This window comes from Aplysia californica, unplaced genomic scaffold (assembly GCF_000002075.1).
Source record: "Aplysia californica isolate F4 #8 unplaced genomic scaffold, AplCal3.0 scaffold00006, whole genome shotgun sequence".
NCBI lineage: Eukaryota > Metazoa > Mollusca > Gastropoda > Aplysiida > Aplysiidae > Aplysia > Aplysia californica.
In genome coordinates this window covers 2,375,575-2,396,937 of record NW_004797276.1, presented here as the reverse complement: position 1 = coordinate 2,396,937, position 21,363 = coordinate 2,375,575, and the positions used below count along the sequence as shown (strand labels likewise).

Genomic DNA, 21,363 nt, shown 5'->3' with positions numbered 1-21,363 from the left:
GAACTGGTTGTGCCACGATGGTCACTTTGCACCTGCAATCTGGCTAGCCCTGCCAACCAAACGGAACTGATCATGCCAATGGGCACCCCCTATCATTTATGATGTATAGTGCAATTTGAAGTCCTGGTTATTAGTTCTCTTTTTTTTTTTTTCATGGCAATAAATTTATATCTTTTCCAGATGGTGACTCTCAAGATCAAAGTTTGTACAGTGGTTTATATGATGAACAGTATTATCCTGGTGCTAGGAGGGGTCAGTCACAGAGAGTAGACTTTAATCAGTCTGGTTCTGTTGATCAAGGTGAACTCTTCCCGGGCGCAGCTGGTACTTCAGGCGATGTTGGAGATGCTTCAGGTTGGTGATTTTTAAAATACTTTTTTATGCAATGGTCGATAAAGCAAGGGCACCCATCCATTGTCAAATCATAGATAGGGCACATCCATTCTGTAAAACAAAAATTTAATAACAAGAGGACCTTGAAATGCACAGTTGTAACATGAATGCCCTCTCATAACATAAACCAAAGTTTTAGAACGTTTTATATACAAACTATAGTGACTCTTCTTTTAAAGGGTTGTAAGTTTTGGTAGGGATTAATTTTGAAGTTTGCTCAGGTGACATTTATGTGTCATGACGTGATGGAATCAGGCACTCTTCAATTTTAGGGCATATATGGAGTTATTAGTATCATCTTAAACCTGTCCATTTGCCTCGCTTTTGATTAAAAAAAAAATAATATCCATTTATCTTGGATACAACTCAGAGTCAAGAGTCAAGATATTGGCGATTGAAGAAGGTGGGGTCGCCTGGTTTCAGGGCAAAATTAGCGAGAAAATGGCTGCCAGATTTGAGTATTTCCTTAGCTTTAGAGTCTGTAGAAACAAAATGTACATCTTTTATACCTTTAATCAACGTTTTTCTGTAAAAATCCACACAGAAATGTGTTCCTTAATAATGGACATGAAAGCTGTTGAGCCAAAAAACAAAATTCAATAAGAATTGCCAAACCTGCAGGAAAATGCCAGTTTCTTCACTTTCTTTATTTTAACGAGTACCTGATTTCACCACACTGCCTCACATATCTATTTTAGAACCACCAAAAGAGCTTTGACTTGCACTCGGGACCTTCAAAGATTTTTTTTCTTTATCCAAGGAAATTAGATGTTTTAATCTTCTCTACCGAAAGATGGGGGTTGTGGCTGAAAGACAGCAATAAGGAGCCAGGTGTAGAAGCAGAAAGAGTTGGGAATAAGGGAGATAAGGGCACAGAGGGAGGGGTGGGATGACAGAGTTAAGAGAAAGGTAGAAACTTTAGTAAGTTTTCTGGAAAACTGTTCTCTACAAATTTTTTTAATGACCCCATTTTCCATTTCGGAAAACATTTCTTACCGAATTACAGAAAACAACTTCCAAAGTTTATTATTCTTACTCAAAAATGTGAAACTAGACGTAGATGTCTATAATTTACTTAATTGTTTAGATAGTGTCTTGCAAAGTTTCGGACATCCGTATCCTTACAACTAGTATTTATTTTTATGATAAGTGGGAGTGGAAAAGATATAGTGCCTCTCGTAGATCATAAAAGTGAAGTAAGTTTTACATCTAAACTGCTTCTGCAGCCTGTTTCAGAAATCTTATTTCTGATTAGAAAAATGATTAATTAAAAGCTTCGTACTAAACTACAGTCCAACTTGTCAAGGCGGAAATCTGTTATTTGGGAATCTCAACACTTCCCCCCCCCCCCCCCCCCCCCCATAGATTTCTCTGCAATTATCTCCACATAAAATGGAAGCAGAAAGATAATTCCTTCCTTCAGAGGGGTTTTTTACCAGTCAGAACTCATTTGTTACAAAGTTTGGTTCAATCGACTTTTACCTTAACGTCATGCTACCAGGCAAAGAAGGGAAGTAGAGAAGATGCAATATGAGGGTAGATGTTACCCTGTCTATGTGAGCCCTCAACAGTGCAAATGTTCAGGGTGTTGGGGGTGTGAAATGTCACCAGTGTCTGAAAGTTCTCAGTGGCGCTCCAGCAGGGAAACTTTCCTTCGTAGCAAGAGGCCAAAAGTGTGAAATCCTACAGGTAGCTGAGAAAGGAGTTCCTTGAACCATTGTGTTACATGCACACAGGGGTGGCATCAGTTGACTGTTTATTACACTGATGGGTGGGGGCTAAGGGTGGAAGCAAAGATCAAACAGTGGTTCTATGAAAGGCAAGCAATGTATAAGCAGGACTGGCACATGCCATTATTATCCCAGAGGATAGCATGAGAGGTGTGAAGTTTTGACCAATGCTTATCAACCGGACAAGCGACCCTTGATCCCTCCGACTAGGCCTCGGGGAAACACACACACACACTGGACCTAATTTTTTTCTGGTCACTGTATATTTTGTATAATTATTAGGCGTATGTTCAGGACCAGAGTTCAGTGAGTTAAACATAGATATTCTTCTGTCCTATTAGACCAGAATCATTTGTTACATATTTATGTGTAAGACAAGGATAGCCAGTTCGTTCTTTTAAAAATAGCTTTTAAAAAGAAGTGATCAGTTTTTGTTATAATATTAAGCCCTTTGAAGTTACAAATCTTTATTTTTCTTGTGTTTTGGTATTGTGCCCTTGCTTTTTTCATACCATTGAAAATATTTTTTAAATGATGACCAAAACTGTGTCCAAAACTTTATTGGTAGATTAATTTGAAGTATTTCAAATCCACTGAGTACACGAAAAGGATATTTGTAATTATGATGTGCATATTTTGTGCCTGTGTTGTTCTAAGCTATTCTCAGAAGAGCAGAATTGCTATTAAACAGAATAGAATGAGGTGAGGGGTCAATTGATTTATCTGAACAACTTTTGGTCACAGCCTTTGGGGTATCCATTAACTTCTTTTGTTCTTTGGACATATAAGTTTTGGTTATCATTTACACTTCAAAAGTGAATGCTTTTGTGTATGTAGGGGTCTCATTCTTATTTTACTGACATACTGTCCTCTCTTGGTAGTTTTTAAAGCAAAATTAAGTATTTGTTCAGTTGTTAAAGAAGTCTGAAAAGGGGTCAACTTTCACTTTTACATATCTTTGTTATGTAGATATCAGTAATACAGCTGCCTAAAAATGTTGAAGTTGTAAGGTTTCTATTTGATTTAAATTGTCTTCTTAAGTTTTGAAAGCATTGATTCTTCAGACATTCATTGTAATAGATTTTTTAAAAGGAAGTTTATAGGTTGGCATGACAGTCAGACTGGTGGATGAATAATAATTTTTTGAAATAATTTGTTGTGAGATAGTGGCAAACCAGTCACAGTATAAGTTTGCACACCGCATTTTGGTCCCGCTGAAGTTGGCCATACACTTTCTTGGTTGTTGGTATTCTTGTCCTTCCTATTCTTATGATATCTCAATCTTTAAAGTTCTGAAAGTAGTTGCTTAGCGGTTAATTCCTTCCCTTCACTTTGCCTCAGGAGAACATACCTAGGTGGAGTATATCTATGCTATTGGTCGCCTGGGTTTGTTTTTAACGGGTCTTGATGAATTAAAATATTAGTTTTTACACAAGAGCATTCATTTTTAATATGATTGTACTATTCACTGGAATAACAAATGATCAAGGCAAGCTCAAGCATTGTAAAAGAGTGAGGAAATTGAAAGTACTTCCAGTTCAGTCCACATTTAACCACGGTTGACCAAGGGAGATACAATTTAAGGTTCAATCTCCTATACTCATGAGTTAGTGTTTTATAATGGTTTGGTAAAGTTATGGAAGTCTCTTATCTGATTGTGTGTCAGCACTTTTTCTCACATGTTCACGGAATTACTCACACAAATGTGCAAATGGGGAAATCTGGAAGGTGGTAGCTATTTTTGAAGTTATGACTTCATTGTCATCCTTAAAGGAAATTAGCTTTTTTTAAATTGCCCACAGTTGTGTAGGATAAACATGACAAAGCAGAAGTAAAATGTAAGTCTGAAGAAATGAATATTAGTCCATTGAAGGAATTTCTGTTCTGGCATTAATAAATGGACACGATTTACAAGCAGAGGATGTTTCTGCATCTCCTTTTGTCACCTTTGCCATAAGTACTTTACAGAGATAAGTATCAGCGAAAACCTGTTTTGTTCTGCATATGGGTCATTGCACCAGGGATTTTGACACCTGAGTCTTCAAATCAACATACTCTTAACTGTGCTTACACATCATTATGGGCAAGTTAGTTGTCACCCTTCGTTTGCTAGTAGTCTGGCCAAGCTACTGCGAGCTTGATATTCCAGCTCCTGTATTTTTCTTTGCGGCTGACTCTCGAAGTCACACCATTATGCAGTTGCGAGCGCCATAAAACCTTACTCTAAATAGACTAAATCCCAAGAATCTCTCTTTGTTATTTTATTCTTGCTTGTATGTTTGATTGAAAAACTCACAGTAATGATTGTGACGGTGCATATTACTGGCGATAAGTTTTTACCGAAAGATCTGGGAGGTCAAGCTTTCACATGAGTGAAATAACAGCGGATTTGGCTCCTTAGTCCATGAAAGGTGATCTGTTGGAGGCAACTTTAAAATTTGACCTCTTTGTTACTCTTTGTCAAAGTCACTAGTGCAATGACCCATATATGGCTTCGGACTCGTACGCTGAAGGTTTTGTATATGTAAGCTAGTCTGAGGAAATTGGAAACTTAACTCTGGGCCGTTGTGATTTCTTGTGCTTTTCTGACTGGGATCTTCCTGATTACTATGCACTTAGAATTTTTGAAATTTTATCTTTTCTACAAGCTGAGACATTGTATTTTGAAGCAACAAAGTGGGAAAATGTAAGAATAAGAAAATGCCTTCAAAGTTACAGTTTATTTCCTGGCAGAATTGAGAAAAAAATTTTTTTTTTATTGTTTACGAGAAACAGTTCTTATATTCTGAAATGGTTAGGGAATCCCCTGGTATACATTACTCAAAATTGACCTTTCCGACTATTTTTGCCAATATCTCAGTTCAAAGTTTAGTGAAAAGTTCCTGAATTCCTCAAACCGGCTCAAATATTGGGGTCACTAGAATGTAGCAGATTGAGTTCTTTGAACAGATGGGGGGAGAAGTTAGTTGTCTAACAAAATGTCTATTTGGGGGTGGGGGGGGGGGGGGGGCAGCTAAAATAAGCCCAGTCTAAGTACCCACTCGTCAAACACGAGTCCACCTTGAGGGTGACCACAGAATTTTAATTACCCAGATGACCAGCAACTTGGTCTTCATGCCAGTTTCAGTCCCTAAAAATTAGTCAAATAAAATTTTTTAAAAGAGGGACTCATCCTGTCCTGTTTTGACTACTTAAGCAACATCTTTTGTAATTTTTGCTGAATATTGGTTAGTGGGGGGGAGGAGGGGGACACAAAGAATTCTTTTACAAAGTTATTGGTTCCTTTGAATTACCTTATGCATTGGGTAAGTCTATTTGGTTTGTGTCCAAAATTGGGATGCAAGTCTATTTATGCTTTGCAACTTGCAGACTTTGGCGTACTCTTGAATTTGGTAGCTTTCTCTGCTGTTTTTAATGAAGCACTCTTAAATCAAAGGCAAATCCACCGTTTATTGAGTTTTTCTCAGCAGCTGTGATATATTTTTATAATAATAAATTTAAGGCACCGCTTAGTTCCAAAGATATCATAAACACAGCGCAAAGCCCAAACTTGTTCCTTGTTTCTTTTAATCATTCTAAAACTGGAACTAAGGGTAAGATGTTTAGGCACAGTGGTTTTATTTTGGTGTACTTTGTAATGTTTCCAAATAAACTCCCTTTATCCGGGTTATCAGTATTTTACTAGTTTGACGACTGGTGCTGACTTTGAGAAGACTAATAACATATATATAAATACATACACAGAGACTTTTTTTAAAAAATAACAATTTCTTAAAAGATTATAATAGTCTCCATTTAAGATTCCGCCACTTGTGATCCCAAATCACCTAAGATCCTGCTCATTTAAGAAAACAAAAATTTTGCATCACAAAAGTCATCCCCAAGATCTAGCTCTGAAGAGCTATATTTGACTGCAATCCCTCATTTCAGATCATTATTTACTGAACGAAAATGCGGATGCACCGCTAATCTTAATCATTGAGAGAAATTTTGTGATAATTGTACTGCTCATGGAGCCATTTATCTACTCCTTTATTTTAGTGCAATCACATCTCCCTTATAAATTTCGATTAGTGGGTAAAATATTAGCTCCAGACAGAGTCACACCATGGTGTGAACTCGTTGACGCCTTTGTATTCCCCAATCTTTGCACTTTCATTTTAGCCTACCCCCTTAACTTACATCACTCGTCGGGTGGGTAGGGCCTACAAGGCTGCGTCAAATGGGGATGGTATTGAACTGTGAACTCATTTGTGCTTTTGTTTCCCTGACCATTGCACCTGTCTTTCATCATCTACATAAAAATTTAGTTGACAGACAAACTCCCATTCTCTGCAACTGTCTGATTGCCTCTGCGTAATGTTGTAATCTGTTGGAAGTGAGCGTGCCTTTCATTCTTCAAATTTTAATTGGTACAGTCATAACACAATGCTGCAATGTCACCTGAGTAGGGAACTCGGTCAGAGAAGAGAAAATTACACATTTTGGACCATTTAAGGGGATGAGTAATGGAATTGATCAGATCTTGAGACTCGTGATTTGATTAGTGAAAATGGCATCCGTCATCAACTCAGAAAGAGTCTGATTTAACTGGTTGTCAAGGTTAACCATTCTTTGTTCACCAAAAGTTATAAGCCCTCTCAGGGGTCACGGCAGTTCATTTCAAAGTAAGGGCAGATCATTTTATCAATTGCAGGCCTGACCTGAGTGACTATAAGTCAATTTAGATTCTTCCCTTCGATGATTCGGATAAGACCCTTTTTACCAAGGTTTTCACTTTTCATTGTTTTCAAGCACCAGAATCTTACGCAGAGACAACTAAACCTCTTAATTAAACCTCATCAAAATCGGTGGGCAAAGAAAAAAATGATAGTTCTTTAAAATACCACTCTCAAATGTGTGATCATTTGGTGTGGCAGCCCTGGCAGAGTGAATGATAATGTCCTCTGACATGCGCAGGGTTTTTTTTTAATGTTCAATGTAAAGGAAATGTTTAAGTGAGAAGTCGCAGTTAATATCATTGTTACATGAAGGAGTACTTGGTTTCCTGTGATTTTAACATTACAAGGTTAGCTTTCAGTTGGGATTTTTTATTTAGTTTATTTTGTATCAGTGTTTTTAAATTTGATCATGTTTGATATCAATGTAACAGGGAATGGAAAGCAAGTGTATTCTGTTACTGATTGAAATACTTTGTTTTGTGGGTTCAGGTTACAATCTCGGTAGGGAATAGACTGACTGAAGACTCAAAGAATGGGCTCTCTCTGTATTTCTCTATATAAACTTCCTATAAAGTTGACCACAATGAACCAAGGTAGCCTTCTTTCTTTGTTTTCTTTCATAAGAGATACAGTACTGGTGGCCCCCTTTTCAGTGTGTTCAAAGTGGATTGGATTGGAAGATTTTTATTGTGACAATTTTATAGTTTATTTTCTACTGTTCCTTTCTGGACCGTAATACCTTAATCGTGAAGGTCTTTGCAATGCTGCTTGCTTTTTTTCACTTTGTTTTGATCATACTTTGGCTGATAAATAGTTTGTATATGTGAGTTAAAGAATTGTAAGTCATTATTAAGAGCTTTTGATCTTTGATTTAATTGGTACCAGTCTTCAAGAAAATATACATGTTGCTGCAATTTATTTTATTAGACTCCAGTTGCAAAACCCAGTTTGTTCATCATCATGCAACCTGGGGGGATGATGAGTCTGTAATGGCCGTTTAACTGAATTTTCAGTTGAGGAAAGCTTTTGTTTTACCTTTGTCAACATTTGTTTTTCTGAAGACTGAATAACATCTTAGTGGTAGTTTAAAGGAGAGGTTGAGGTTATTTTGTTGTTTGTTGTTCTCAAAGCAGTAAAGGTAAGTTTGATTTTATAGTCGCCCTTGAGGGAATTGCGCAAGGTTCAAACAGAATACATTTTCCTGTGATGGCAGCGTGACAAACACATATTTGCCTCTTCATTGTCCTAATTATACATGTTGTTTCTTAATCTTAGTACTGTAATAAAAAAGTAACTTTAAAAACCTGACACTCACTTCACTTTTATACATCAAAGTCGAAGAAGAATCGTCTGATTGCTTAGTGGTGCCTATTACATTAGGTTTGTGACTAGAAAGGAGGCAACATGTAATTCAGGGAATCAAAAGCTGTCTTGCTGAATGCATTTGTAGAAGGGACTGATGCCAATCTGTTCCATTCTTTTTGTGTTATTGTCTGTTAGTTTATTGTTTGATGATAACATTAGTTCTGGCCGTTCTTATTGTTGAGTTTTTAAGGGTGTCCAGATGTATGCCATGCTCATGAAATTGTGAGTTTGGGCCATTGTGTAGTCTGATTTTCATAAAATAAATTGTTGTGTGAATGTACTATACAATGTTACCCTCAGTATTCTGTATCACATGACTGTAAAAAAAAACTTTCTCTGGGTTTGTATTGTATTGGTTCATTGACATGTCTGGTTATGCACCTAAATTAAAAAGTGAATATGTCAAACTTCCACTGTGTTTTTTTTAATAACTTTTGACGTGCTACTTGAAAAAGTCCAAAGCTTTTTGACATGTTTGAAAGAGAATCTTATCTTTACAATATAATTTTGCTTTTGTTGGTTGTTTGTTTGAACATGGATGTTGGAAAGCATTGGTTTTTTTTATAAAATCAAATTGTCACTTTGAATTTGGATGTTGCTGGACTGACAAAGTTTAGAACTTGATTTGCCATCATTTGAACCTTTTATTTCGTGCTATTTGCCCGAAAACACATGAATACACAGTTGCTGGGGGTTTTGTTTTTCTCATGATCAGTTTATGTTTAGTAAACCCAAAATTGTTATTGTTACTTGGCAGATTTTTTTGTGTGCTGAGTTTTTTATTTTTTCCCCCAGTTTCTTGTTCAGTTCTCTCGCATTTGTGTTTTGATGGAGAGAAAAGTGTGGAGAATAATTGTTATTAACTGTAAACTTTCACTTTTCCTTTGTCTCCAGCTCTTGGCAAGGCGGGTCAGCTTTACTTGTCAAATCCTGAAGTTGGCCTTTTGTCAGCTCGTACTGTGTATGAGAGTTTAAAATACAAGTGTCCCCCATTTCCTTGCCCTTTTTGTGACCGAACATTTTTATATCGAAATCATTTTGATGGTCATGTTAATACTCATTTGAAAATTAAGTCTTATGTATGTCACCATTGTAATGGTCAGTTTGCTTATGCTGGGAATCTTTCTCGGCACAAACGAACATGTCAAAAACGAATCCAGTCTAAAGTGGAAGATGGTGGTGTCTGAGAAGGTGGCATTAGGCTTACTCTGTGCCAGTACGCTGTCTTTGTTTTGAATTTTCCAATTGTTTGAAACAGTTGTGAGGTTTTGGTTTATGTGGAAGTGATTTATTTTTTTTCTTTTGGTCAAAACCATCTGTGATGTCCTTGGTTTTGGATGGTGCCCATTTTGTGCTTTTGGTGAAACTACAGAATGCAATTTTGGCTGGATAGTTTTTTGGGTTGTTTTTTTTTGCTGGACAGCAATTCAAGTACATTAGGGATGTTTATTTGTTTTGTAGTCTAAAACAGAAGTGACTGAGATAGGGAATGGGAGAATTGGTCCTCTCATGTCCGCCCTGCCTTTTTTTCATCCTCAGAGGGAGCAACAAATGTGACCTCAAGGAGCTTAGAAAAGGGCAAGGTGGCTGATTTGACTTTGTTCTCCTCTTCAAGAAACGCCAACATAGATAAATTTGTGCAATCCTCTCATTCAAAAGAAGAGAGCTCTTCGTCAGCTGCTTCTTGCTGGTGCTTCTATTGTAACAAGAGTTTTGACTCAGAGTTACTGTTAGTGAAGCACCTTAATATGCACTCGTATGAAAAACCTTTCAAATGTGAAAAGTGCACCCTGCCGTTTATGCATAAATCCACTCTCGCTAGACATGAGAGAGTCTGTGGAGGGAACTTTCGTGTGAAGCTACATGTGTGTCCATGGTGTCAAAGAAATTTTACGTACAGGCATGACTTAAGAAGACACTGCAGAAATGTGCATGGAGATTATTCAACAAACTGTATGTAGAATGTGGGTGTCACTTTTAATGTTGTTTGTAAGTTGCGTTTTTTATTTTGCCATTCTTTGCATTTTTGTAAGGAAACTTTTTGTGTAGATTATGAGAAACTTATTGTTTGGAATGGGGGACTAAAAGTTGCACATAAAAAGAAAGAGATGTCCTAGCAACAGCTGCATGTAACCAATGCTACTTTATTATTGGTTATATGGAGTTGGACAACAAGCACAAGTGAAATACAGATTTTTGTTAAGGAGGTGCTTATTTCTTTCTGCAGACCTCAGGAAAACTGGAGCAAAACTTGTTTTCACTTCTAGGAAAACAGACCCTTCAAAAATGGATGATGCTATGGCCAAGTTCAAGTTTGAGTGTGAACTTTGTGGGCGAAAGCTATTCCATCATGGCCACTATATGAGACATAAAGCAAAGTGTCACTGAACTTACCTTTTTGACATATTGACTTGTGACCTTTGAAGATGGCGGTTCTGTCTCATCTTGTTCTCAAATTCAGTGTATTTCATTCAGACCGAAGCTCTTTATCATTTTGTTTCAATTAAATTCAGGTTTTGGAGATGTGAATTGTCAGTTGAAATTTTTTTTCATATAGAAAGTAAAACTACATATTCTTTTTGCTTTTCTTCTTTTAAAGCTGAGATTCCTATTGAGACTGTAAACACTTTGTGTGATCAATGACACAGATGGATTGTTTCTTTATGAAGGAACTGTTGCCGTATTTTTAAAACCATTTTTAAAGAAAGCCTTTTGTTAACAGGCCATTCTTGTCGTTGTTATTGGTGACTGGGGTGAGCTCTGTTGTAATTTTTTTTTTAATTCTGATAGTGACCTGCTTTTCATTAAAATATTAAAATTAGTATTGTGTGTTCTGAATTTTCATGACTTATTGTCTTACCTTTTTTTCTGTAAGTTTTGTTATCCTTAATGTCAGTGTTGTGTTATTGTTGATGTCAATGGATATTGTGATATTCAAAGTACAAAGGTCTTTTTCATTGGTGTGGGCACCCTTTCAGTTTACACACACTGTTGTTGTAGTGTGTGGAGCTTGCGTTGACTGACATTATTTGTCCTTTCTCTGCAGGTGGTATTATAGGTTGCAGATTTCAATGTGAATTTTGTGGGAGACGTTGTCGGGACCAAACTCACCTGCAAGAACATACAAACAGTGTCCATCTTCACATGTCTCAATATGTTTGTGAATGGTGTGGTAAAAGATACTCTTATAAGAGAAATGTCGTCCGCCACTTAATGTTTTGTACTGCGCGCATACAAAAATGTGGAGCTCCTAGCAATGTCATCCCATAATTTTTGGTAACACAGAAGAATGTTCTAGGATTTAAAAAATATGTTTTTATTCCTCTGAAGTGGAGACCCATAGCAGATGCTGTTTTTAGAGAACAATTTTTTCTTTCACAGGTGCAGGGTATACTCGATTTCAGTGTCGAATATGTGGACAACGTTGTCATCATCGAAAGCAGCTAGAAGAACACACAGCTGCTATACATTATGGGCTATTACAATTTCAGTGTTCTTTCTGTGGAAATAAATTTTATTACAAGAAAAATTTAGTGAGACATATGAAACATTGCAAAGCAAAATGCCTTTAGTCCACTGTGAACGACTTTATTTTGAAGACTAGAAAAAATAATTAACTGGTTTTGATTTTTTAATGGAAAATAAGATATGAGTATGACAGTATGAGGAAATTTTTTATGAGCCTGGCTCTGAAGGATTCCTGTTTCTCTGGATGAGCAGTTATTAATGGACAAAACCTACAGATGGTTACATTTTTTAAGAAAAAGAGAAAAGTGTTCTTGGATTCATTGGTATCTGTTGTGTGATCCAAGGTGGCGTGCAAAAATTGTTGAAGTTCCCAGGAGTGGCCTCAGTCACACTTTTTTTGTTTGTGCATATGTCTGTCGATACATTGTGTAAATGCATATGTCTGTCGATACATTGTGTAAAGATGTTTTGTGTATTAAATTGAATTGGTTTATTGAATGGGGGCATTGCTATTACTTTCTGTATTTTCCATTACATTTTTGTAAGCTTTCTGCATACAGTTTATTCGCCCTGGCACTAAGTGATGCTTGCAAGGTTTTTTTTTAGAGTATCTTGCTGAAAGTTGTCAATTTTTTTTGTCCTGTCAAATGTTGGAAAGAAAGCGAGTCGGCGGTATTTTTTGCCTCACTGTTGAATGTCACCAGGGAATATTTAGAAAGCGGTTGTTTGTCCACAAAAAATCATTTGCGTTTTAGATTTTTGTGGGGATGGGGTTGCCATTGTTATCGGAAAAGTTTTTGTTGCATGATGGTGTGCCAGTAGCTGAACATTTTGCTGGAATGAAATGTGCAAGGGATGAACTTGCTGACATCATTTGTCTCAGATTGTTGAATAGCCATCACAGCAAAATGTATTTTCTTGATATTTTTTTTAGATTTCATATAGTTTTAGGAGTTTTGCTACTTTTTTTCTTCTACAAGGACAACTAAGTTGCCGTTTTGAATCTTAAATTTTACCCAAGCCCTTCAATTGAGGGTCCCTTTGATCTTTGATTCCTAGCGTAGTCATAGTTTAGTGCTCTTGTATTTGAAGGTAATTTTATTTTTTCTGTCTCTTACTTTGATTGGTTATGCAGTTGAAATCTCCGTAAAACCTTACTAAAACTGAACTAAAACCTTAATTGGGGATAACAGTAGGAGCATGAGAACTGATGCTAACACCATTTGCCCCTTGGTTAGGGAAATCAAGGAATACCTGTAGAAAATGAGCATTAATTATTTCTTCTTCAGATGCAGAATCCTGGCGCTGCAAGTACCAGTGTGATATATGTCTGAAGCGATTGCGCTCATCTTGGGAATTACGCGATCATAAAAACAGCGTGCACTTTAAGGTGTTAGCCTTCTCTTGCGAGTCCTGTGGCAAGAGATTTGCTTACAAAAGAAGTTTGAAGCGCCATATGGAAACCAGCTGTGACCCTTCAAGGCGATTTTTAGGACCAGAGCACATATGATCTGTGTGTTTCTGAAAGACTTGAGCATGTTTTTTTTGTTATTGAAAAGCCTTGTACTGTTTCTACTGATATTTGGATGTGTTGACTTTTTTTGCAAGGGTGCTTTTGTGTGAATGAAGCGGTATTTCATTGGTCATGACATTCGATTCACTCCAGCCTATATGTCCTTAAGTTGGTTGACATTTTTCGATTAATTAGACATCTAGTGGTTTTTGCATGTTTAATGCAATGTATATTGTTTGAATTTTTATCTGTTTCATAGAGTGAATGGCGAAGAGAAAAAGGTAGAGCGTTAATGTAAATAATATAGCTGCACCCACTAAAGCGAGATGTTTGTGAAATAAAGATAAAATCAGTTATGGTGAAGTTTAGGTCTATTTATCCAAGAGAGCAAAAATATTCCTTCCTGTTGTATTGGAACTATCTGCATGTTAGTCACGGCCAGTGTCCACTTTCTTCCCTGTTCTTTATTGTGATAATGCTAGTATCCTCTCTAATTCTACTGCCATCAAAGGGTCCTCAAGTTGCTAAAAGCTTGTCTTTAAGCAGCACAGGCTCTGGCCATGTGGCAGCTTTGGGAAATGTCCAGAGGTCATGGGTGCTGTATTACACTGTCTCTGAGTGACCAGTCCTTAGCTTCTTTTACATAGGTGCATTCAGTCTATTGTATCCTCTCCTGAGTCTGTAAGCGTATGACCTGTTGCTATCTCTTGTTTGTAGTAATCAAATTAGTTATAATTGGGATGCTGTGGTTTCCTTTGTGAAAGTGGACTTGATAATTGCCTTATCATAGCAGAAGGAATGTTTATCGATCTGCTCCATCAGTCTTCTCTCCTGTGCCAACCTGTCAGCATTTTGTTCTTTGGGTTCTACAGTGAGCTTGGATCCATTGAATGGTCAGCGGATTCAGTGGAGAATGTTGCCATGGGTTTTGAAGGCAATCAATACAGGAAGCATCTAATGCTCTTTTCATTTCATTCTGTGTGTTGTCTGGCGTATTTTGCTTCTCTCTCAATCACCTCTGAGTACTTATGTTCAATAGCAGTTTCTTCTTGTAGATGTTCCGATGTTCCTCAGCTATGGGTTCTCTCCCACACCTCCACAATGTTCAGCACAAAAACTAGTAGAATGTACATGCCCTTGGTTTATTCACAATTTGTTCATGTGCGGGTCGGCAGGGCAGGTTGTTGAAGGGGGTTATGTAACCGCTGTTTTCTGATTTCCACAATATAAATATGACATTAGTCACAGGAAGAATTCCTCCCTCGCCCCCAAACAAAACAAAAAACAATTGTAGGAAACAAGTCTAAACAGCAATGAAGAAGCATGTGGTGGGAGCTGTAAAGGTGAAATGTATATTTTTCTTATATTTGAAAACAGCCTCAAAATTAACTTTTATTAGATTTCCTCTTTGCAAACTTTTTAAGCGCTTAAATTCAAAAACATAATTTTAAAAATAGAGTTCTACTTTAACATCGGCCATACCTTTTCTCTTGTTGAAGGTAAGATTTGTCTTCAACTAAACTAAATGTGTGTGTGTAGGGGGGCTGTTTTCACATGAAAAATGTATTGAACAAATCTGAGCTCGTGCATATCTTTCTTTGATATATTTTGAAATGCTATTCATGTTGCTCAATTATCTTTGAGTCAACAAAAATTTTGTTGCTGATTGTTTACCCAGTAATTATGTTGGAATTAAAAATCTGAGTGTTGCAAGTTTCCTTGTATTTAACGTATTTGTTTTTGCGGAAAAGTGCCTTTCAAATGAGTGTGTTGAAAAACGGGGGGAAAATACTAAACAAGCGTTGAAGTAAGTTTGCGGCAGTGCTATCACTACTATCAGTGTGCTCGTTTCTTCCTCAGATGGTTATGCCCAGACTGATCTTGCTTGTGCAGATTGTGGCAGGTCCTTTCTAAGGAAATTTCACCTGCAGGAGCACATTAACAGTGTGCATTATAATGTATTTTCATATGCCTGTGAACACTGTGGAAGACAGTTTAAATACAAGGCGAGCTTGATGCGGCATGTAAGAAAGACTTGTTTGGGGACCCTTCCACATTCCGTCAAAGGACAGTTGTAATATCCCCAGATTGTCCATTAACTTACGTTGCCTCCTGCTCTATTTTCCCATCTATGCTCATATGGAACTTTTTAGAAAGCCCACCGAATAAGGATAATCTGTTATTGCTTTGACTCGTTTGCATTTTGTGCTTTTAGGCCAAAACTTTATGTGGAAAACATTAGCCAGAAATGGCACGTTTCTTTCTTGGATAGGCTTTGTCTGACTGCTAAGGTAGTTCATATTCCTTTGCAGGTCTCGCTCTTTCACATGGCCCCTGTCCAAGATGTGGCAAATACTTTGACAGCGCCAACAGACGCCAGGAACATATATATGCTGTTCACCTTAAACTAAATCAGTTTATGTGCCAAAAATGTGGAAAGAGTTTTGGTTACAGAAGAAATCTACAACGACATCTCTTGTTTTGTAGGCAGAAAATGTGAGATCTGAAGTTATAACTTGTCTGAAGAGTATTTTTGTCCTTATTATTTTGATGGTAAATAAAAGTTGCAGTAGAGAATAATTTGAGCTTGTTTTTTTGTTGTTGTGCAAACCCTTGTGGGACAATTTAGATGATTCAAAGGGGTTTTTTTTGTTTTGTTTTTGTTGCGCTGTTTACTTATTGGAGAAACTAAAATAGTTGCAGTATAGTCTACAGCTACAGTTATCGTTTTTGTCGATACACACGCTTTCACTTTCTTTTATGTTGTGAGTGGCTTGGGTTAATTTAGATAGGTTTTGAAAGGAGTTTTTAAAATGTCGCTTTATGTTTGCATTGGGGGGGGGGGGGGGGTCAGGGTTCATCTGCTCAGTTTTAACAGTTGTTGTTGAACTTTTCCCTTTTTCAGATGGAACATTAGTGCTCAAGAACCAATGCAGTATGTGTGGAAAAATATTGCCAGACTCCTATCATTTACTAGAGCATATGAATGGTGTTCATTTGAAAAAGTTTCCCTTCAAGTGCCCTCACTGTTCTAAAGGATTTGCCTATAAACGAAGCCTCAAAAGACATGTCATCATGTGCAGACCATTGTTTGCGCCTGAAAGCAGCTTTTATTAGGGTTTCAAGGGGATAACTACGATTTAGTGCCATGGATGTAAATTTACTTGTATTTGCATACTTTAATTTAATATGGCATAGAATAATTTTGTTATTAGGATGTAATAGGTTGCCGAGAAGTGTAACAATCAATGAGTTATGTATTTATAATGGTGTATAGCTCTCTTTTATGATTACTTAAAGATGTTCTTTAATTGATACTTTCCTTAGTGTTTGTATCATGGAAATTTTGTCTCATCTTTTCATCAGTGTGAGAGCCATGGTCTTATTGTGATCTGTAGTTTGATCTATGGCCTTTTCTTTTCTTTCTTTCTTTTTTTCTTTTTTTTGGTCTTCACCAATTTTTGTCCTAGTTTGTGTAGTGACATACTCTTGATATTAGCTGCAGTATTGCACCTTTGTACATTGTATCATTCATTTCTAGAGTCCCTTGATAGAAGTTACATGTATGTGACTGCTTGTATACTAGTTGTAAAGGTCTGTTTAATTTATTTTTTTAAACTTGTGTATCTCTCTAGGCAATAAAGGAATGTCTACTTTTTGAATTGGACAAGTTCTTATGATATTGTCTTTTTCATTTTGCCAGGTTTAGGTTTCATTCTCCCCGCATCTGGGATTAATAGGGAGGCAATGTTTGAAAAGATATGCACATCTCCAGTATGACTTAAATATTAAGTCTTAAAATTTTTTGGGAAATCTAGGTTCATAAATGCAGCTCCAAGGATCTGAGGCTGTTTCACAAGCACTGTAATCAAGAAGTGTTTATATGTTTAGGCTCGTGTTTAAAAAAAAATTGTTCTACAGCAAGTATATCTTCCCTTTTTGCAGGTTCACATATAGGATCCAGATTCAAGTGTAGTTGGTGTGGAAGATACCTTCAAAACTCCTTCCATTTAAACGAACATATAAATATGGTGCATCTTGGAATTGCTACGCATATTTGCCCAAAGTGCAACAAAGGATTTGGTTATAAGAGAAGCTTGATGCGCCATTTGAGAATATGTAAAGGATCCCTTTGTCAGTAATGTGTAATTGTCAGGTTCTTGTAGACATGAATTTTCTTTTTGTTTTGAAAAATGTTTCCTTTCTTTTCTGTTTGCCTTCCCTGGACATGTGAATGGAATAGTTGTGGTTGAAAAATTATTACACTCCATCTGAAGAGTTTAAACTGTGTATCTTTTAGGGAGACATTTTAACTCTTTTCTCTCCAGGTCCCCCAGTACGCTTGAAGAAGAGATGCCATATTTGCGGCAAATGGTTCACAGACAACTATCATCTGAGAGATCATATAAATGGCAAACACTACAATGTTCAACCATATTGTTGCCCTACTTGTGGGAAAAGATTTTATCATAAATGTAGCATGGTGAGGCACAGAGCTTTGTGTTCAGTTGGAAAAAGACCCCTGTGATTTTTTTTTTGAAGTGTGGATCACTATTGCAGCTAAGAGTGCTCTGACGTTGCAGAGCTTCTTTTAAGACTATCATAGCATGTAATGCTCTAAATTTGACAGGCATTTTTTCAGGTTCAGGTTATATTAAGCTAACTTTATTTTTCTCCTCAGGGCGATGCCTCTTTTCAAGATTTCAATGTTCGATTTGTGGAAAACTTTTGCGAGATCAATATACTTTGACTGACCACAAGAATGCTGTCCATTTCAAAATTCAACCCTTTTCATGTCAAAATTGTGGGAAGTGCTTCTCTTATAAAAGTAATAGAAACCGACATTTGTATGTGTGCAAAATGAATTCAAATTTAAATGATATGGGGGAACAACACAAATGAAAATGTTAATGACTGTCAGACTGTCATGTACATCAAACTTTTTTTTTTTTTTTTTTTCAGGTTTAGGCTATACAACAAGGTTTCAGTGTAACATTTGTGGATGTTACAAGACAAATGCATTCCATTTGACAGAGCATAAAAATAGTGTTCATTATAAAATCTACCCTTACTCATGCCCAGTTTGTGGGAAAAAATTTGGGTTCCGGTCAAATTATCGAAGACATGTGCAGGGTGAATGCCAGGCCCCAAGGACGCCTTGGGAATTTGAAGAAAATCATCAAGACAGCCTAGGGTTTAAATATAATAGCAGAGACCCGGGAATTTGAGTAAATTGGCTATGGAAAATAGGGGGATTGGGATGCACTTGGGGTGCTCGATGCCATACTGGAGGATAAGACTTAGGACTAGGAACCAAATTCTGGATTTGATGGGAGCTTTTAAATAAGGATGGCGCGCAATGGTTCAGACCTTGTGTGAAAATGTGATCTAGGTTTTATTTTATATCTTGTTACTGAAAAGAAACAGGTTTGTCATAGGATGGGCGATTAGAGCTATTTTTTCAAGTGACAAATTCTTAGCATCCCTGCAATCTGCCCCCTTTAGGTCTTCTTGCTCTCACTTGGCCCATTTCAATTAAAATACTTTGAGCCCCTATTATGAGCTTAGGTTCCTGAAATAAGAGATTTTGCGTGTTTGTATAATCTGAATTATGGCATTCAGACTTTGGCAGTTGATATTCTGGCCGGGGTAGAAGTAATTGGCATATTGTTGTCATGTATGTCTGTGTTTTGGTGTATTTTTACTTTGAGTTAAATATAACACACACACACGCACATATGTGTGTCACGTCGTGATGGAATCAGGCGATCTTAAATTTTTGGGCATGTAGGGACATTGTCATTAATTGTGATGCTTTCTATGAAAAAATGTCCAGTGATCTTGAATTCAAATCGAGATATTTGCGATTGAAGTGGGGGTCGCCTGGTCTCAGAGGTAAAATTAGCTAGAACTAGAAAATGGCCGCCAAAGGTTAGGTATTTTCTTAGCATCTGTGGAAACAGAAAATTGACATTTTTAGGTTTTATTTCACGTTTTTCAGTACAATCTACACAGAAGTTTGTTCTTTAAACTTAAATGGACGTGGAAGGTGTTGCCAAAAAACAAAAGTTGGAGAAAGATCCCCAAACTTCCGGAAAATAGCCAGTTTCTTTTCTTTCAATATTTTGACAAGCGCCTGATTTCACCACACAGCCTCACTCACATATTTATATATGTGTGTATATATATTAGAGAGAGAGAGCATGCCATCTGTGTTATGTAATCTACACCCTTGAATATGAATCCCCCCCACCCTCCGTAAAATTAGGAAGATGTTTTTTGGCAGTCGCCCTGTGTGTAATTCATTTTTGCAAGAAAATGTATTGGGGTATTTCCAAGTGTTCTGTGGTCTATTCTCATGAAGTCTGAAATATGTTATTAGCATTGGTAACACGTTTTTTTTCCTCCTTTCTTTCTTTTTTTTAAGGGGTAAAAGAAAAAAAAAGAACAATGACTTCGATTTTCACATGTATAACAGCTAGAGGTATAAAAATAAGTTCTTAAAGCAAATATGGATTATATTATTCTCCAACTGTTGGAACATGAAGACATACAGGTCAACTTTTTTTCCCCCCCAAACTTTTGCAAAAGTTGGTCAGCCCTGCGTGTCCTCAATCAATGAAAATCAGGAATCAACATGTAAAAAATAATATTGTGGGGGTGGCTTTTGTGTTTTCTCTCATCATGTAAGTCAGAATGGATTTTTTGTGTGTGTGCATGTTTAAAAGTTTTCCAACTACCAGCTGTGCAATTAGAACATGCCACCATTGATATGTTGATCTTCAATGCAACGCATTCAGTATTGCAATAGCGGTTCTTCTGGCCTGCATGGAACTTTTTAGGGGGGGGGATTTGTCTTTTATTGTGTTCAGATAGTTTGAACTTTGCTTGGCCATTTGGAGAAAGATTATGGCTTTTTACACCTGAACACTGTCCGTATATTTATGATTGCCTCAGTGATTGGAAATTTTTTCAAGTTAATACATTTCATAGAGGGATCAAAAGTACTGTATTGGATGTTCTGTGAGCAAGTATTCATCTGTTTCCTTTGTCCCCTGGTGTTTTTTCGTAATATTTTAATGCATAAAATTTGATTGTCCTGTTTAGTCCTTGGAAAACAAAAATGTTGGGGGGGGGGGTTTTCCTGTGATATGACGCAAGCTCCTCAAATGCTTTCAATGGTTGGAAAAAGAATGTTTTTGAATGATAGACTGCAGATAGCACTGCTAGCTCTTTCGTAAGAGCTGGCTTTGTAAATTGTTTTGGTAATGAATTTTTTTTATTGATCAAAATGATTTTTATGTAGACTGAGTTTAAATAGTATCAGGGATCCTTAAGAGTTGGCTGTATCGTAAACATGTAAACTGACAGAAAGGTCTTGATTAAACAATTGTTAAAAAACTTTTTCTAAAGAATTGTTAATACTTTTTCTTTTTCAAATTTTGAGTATTAATTCATCGATTGTAAGTTACAAGGTACATTTTGCTGTGTGTTAGTGGTCACAATTCACCCTTGTATTGTAGGTTTATTTTTGTCCTTTAAAATCTTTTTCTGGAGATATGAACTCACTATTGAAAGCTTTTACATATTTGTATAGTGAATACTAAAGCTTTTGCATATTTGTATAGTAAATACTATACAGACTGACAATGTATTGTTAATGAACTATTCATATTGTTATTCTTATTGGCACCATTACTGTCATATGTATAGTTGTTTGCAAGGTTTGGACTCTGTGAGAATCTGTGGATTAAAAAATGTTGAGAAGATTTCCAATGTTTGTAAATGGTAGTAATGCTTTGCCATGAAAATTGTTGACTTCTTCATTGTGTCAATTTTTTTCAATAAAATTTGGCCAAATTTTATTGCATACACCTGATTTTTTTGTCTCTTAACTCAATATAGTTGTTGGTTGTGTTTTGTTAAAACTGAAGGCATACATATAAAGTAAAATAGCCCAGACCTTCGTGAACCAAGGCTATTTACAGCCTTTCAAGTTTTGCCTAGAAATGGTGGCTGATGGGCACCTTGTATCAAGTCTTGGTTGAGAAATGAACTGTGAGAACTTTTGGATTCTTTTGGGGATAGGAAAAAAATTATCATTGCCATTTGTAAGTTTCATGTAATGCAAGTCACTGTCCCAGTTTTCACTTCTTATTAATAGTATTGTCTT

General features: G+C 36.6%; 1 protein-coding gene across 28 annotated transcripts in view; it reads left to right on the top strand.

The window, feature by feature from the left end:
* The window catches only part of LOC101845285 (zinc finger protein 37), a 67,574-nt gene that overhangs the window by 9,917 nt on the left and 36,294 nt on the right, over positions 1–21,363 (top strand). For 16 of the 28 annotated variants that reach the window (XM_005089494.3, XM_005089508.3, XM_013081124.2 and 13 more), the window contains exon 3: positions 181–354. In XM_005089494.3, the coding sequence (XP_005089551.1) occupies positions 181–354 (174 nt within the window). The other 12 variants (XM_005089507.3, XM_005089509.3, XM_005089513.3 and 9 more) reach the window with 12 other exon arrangements.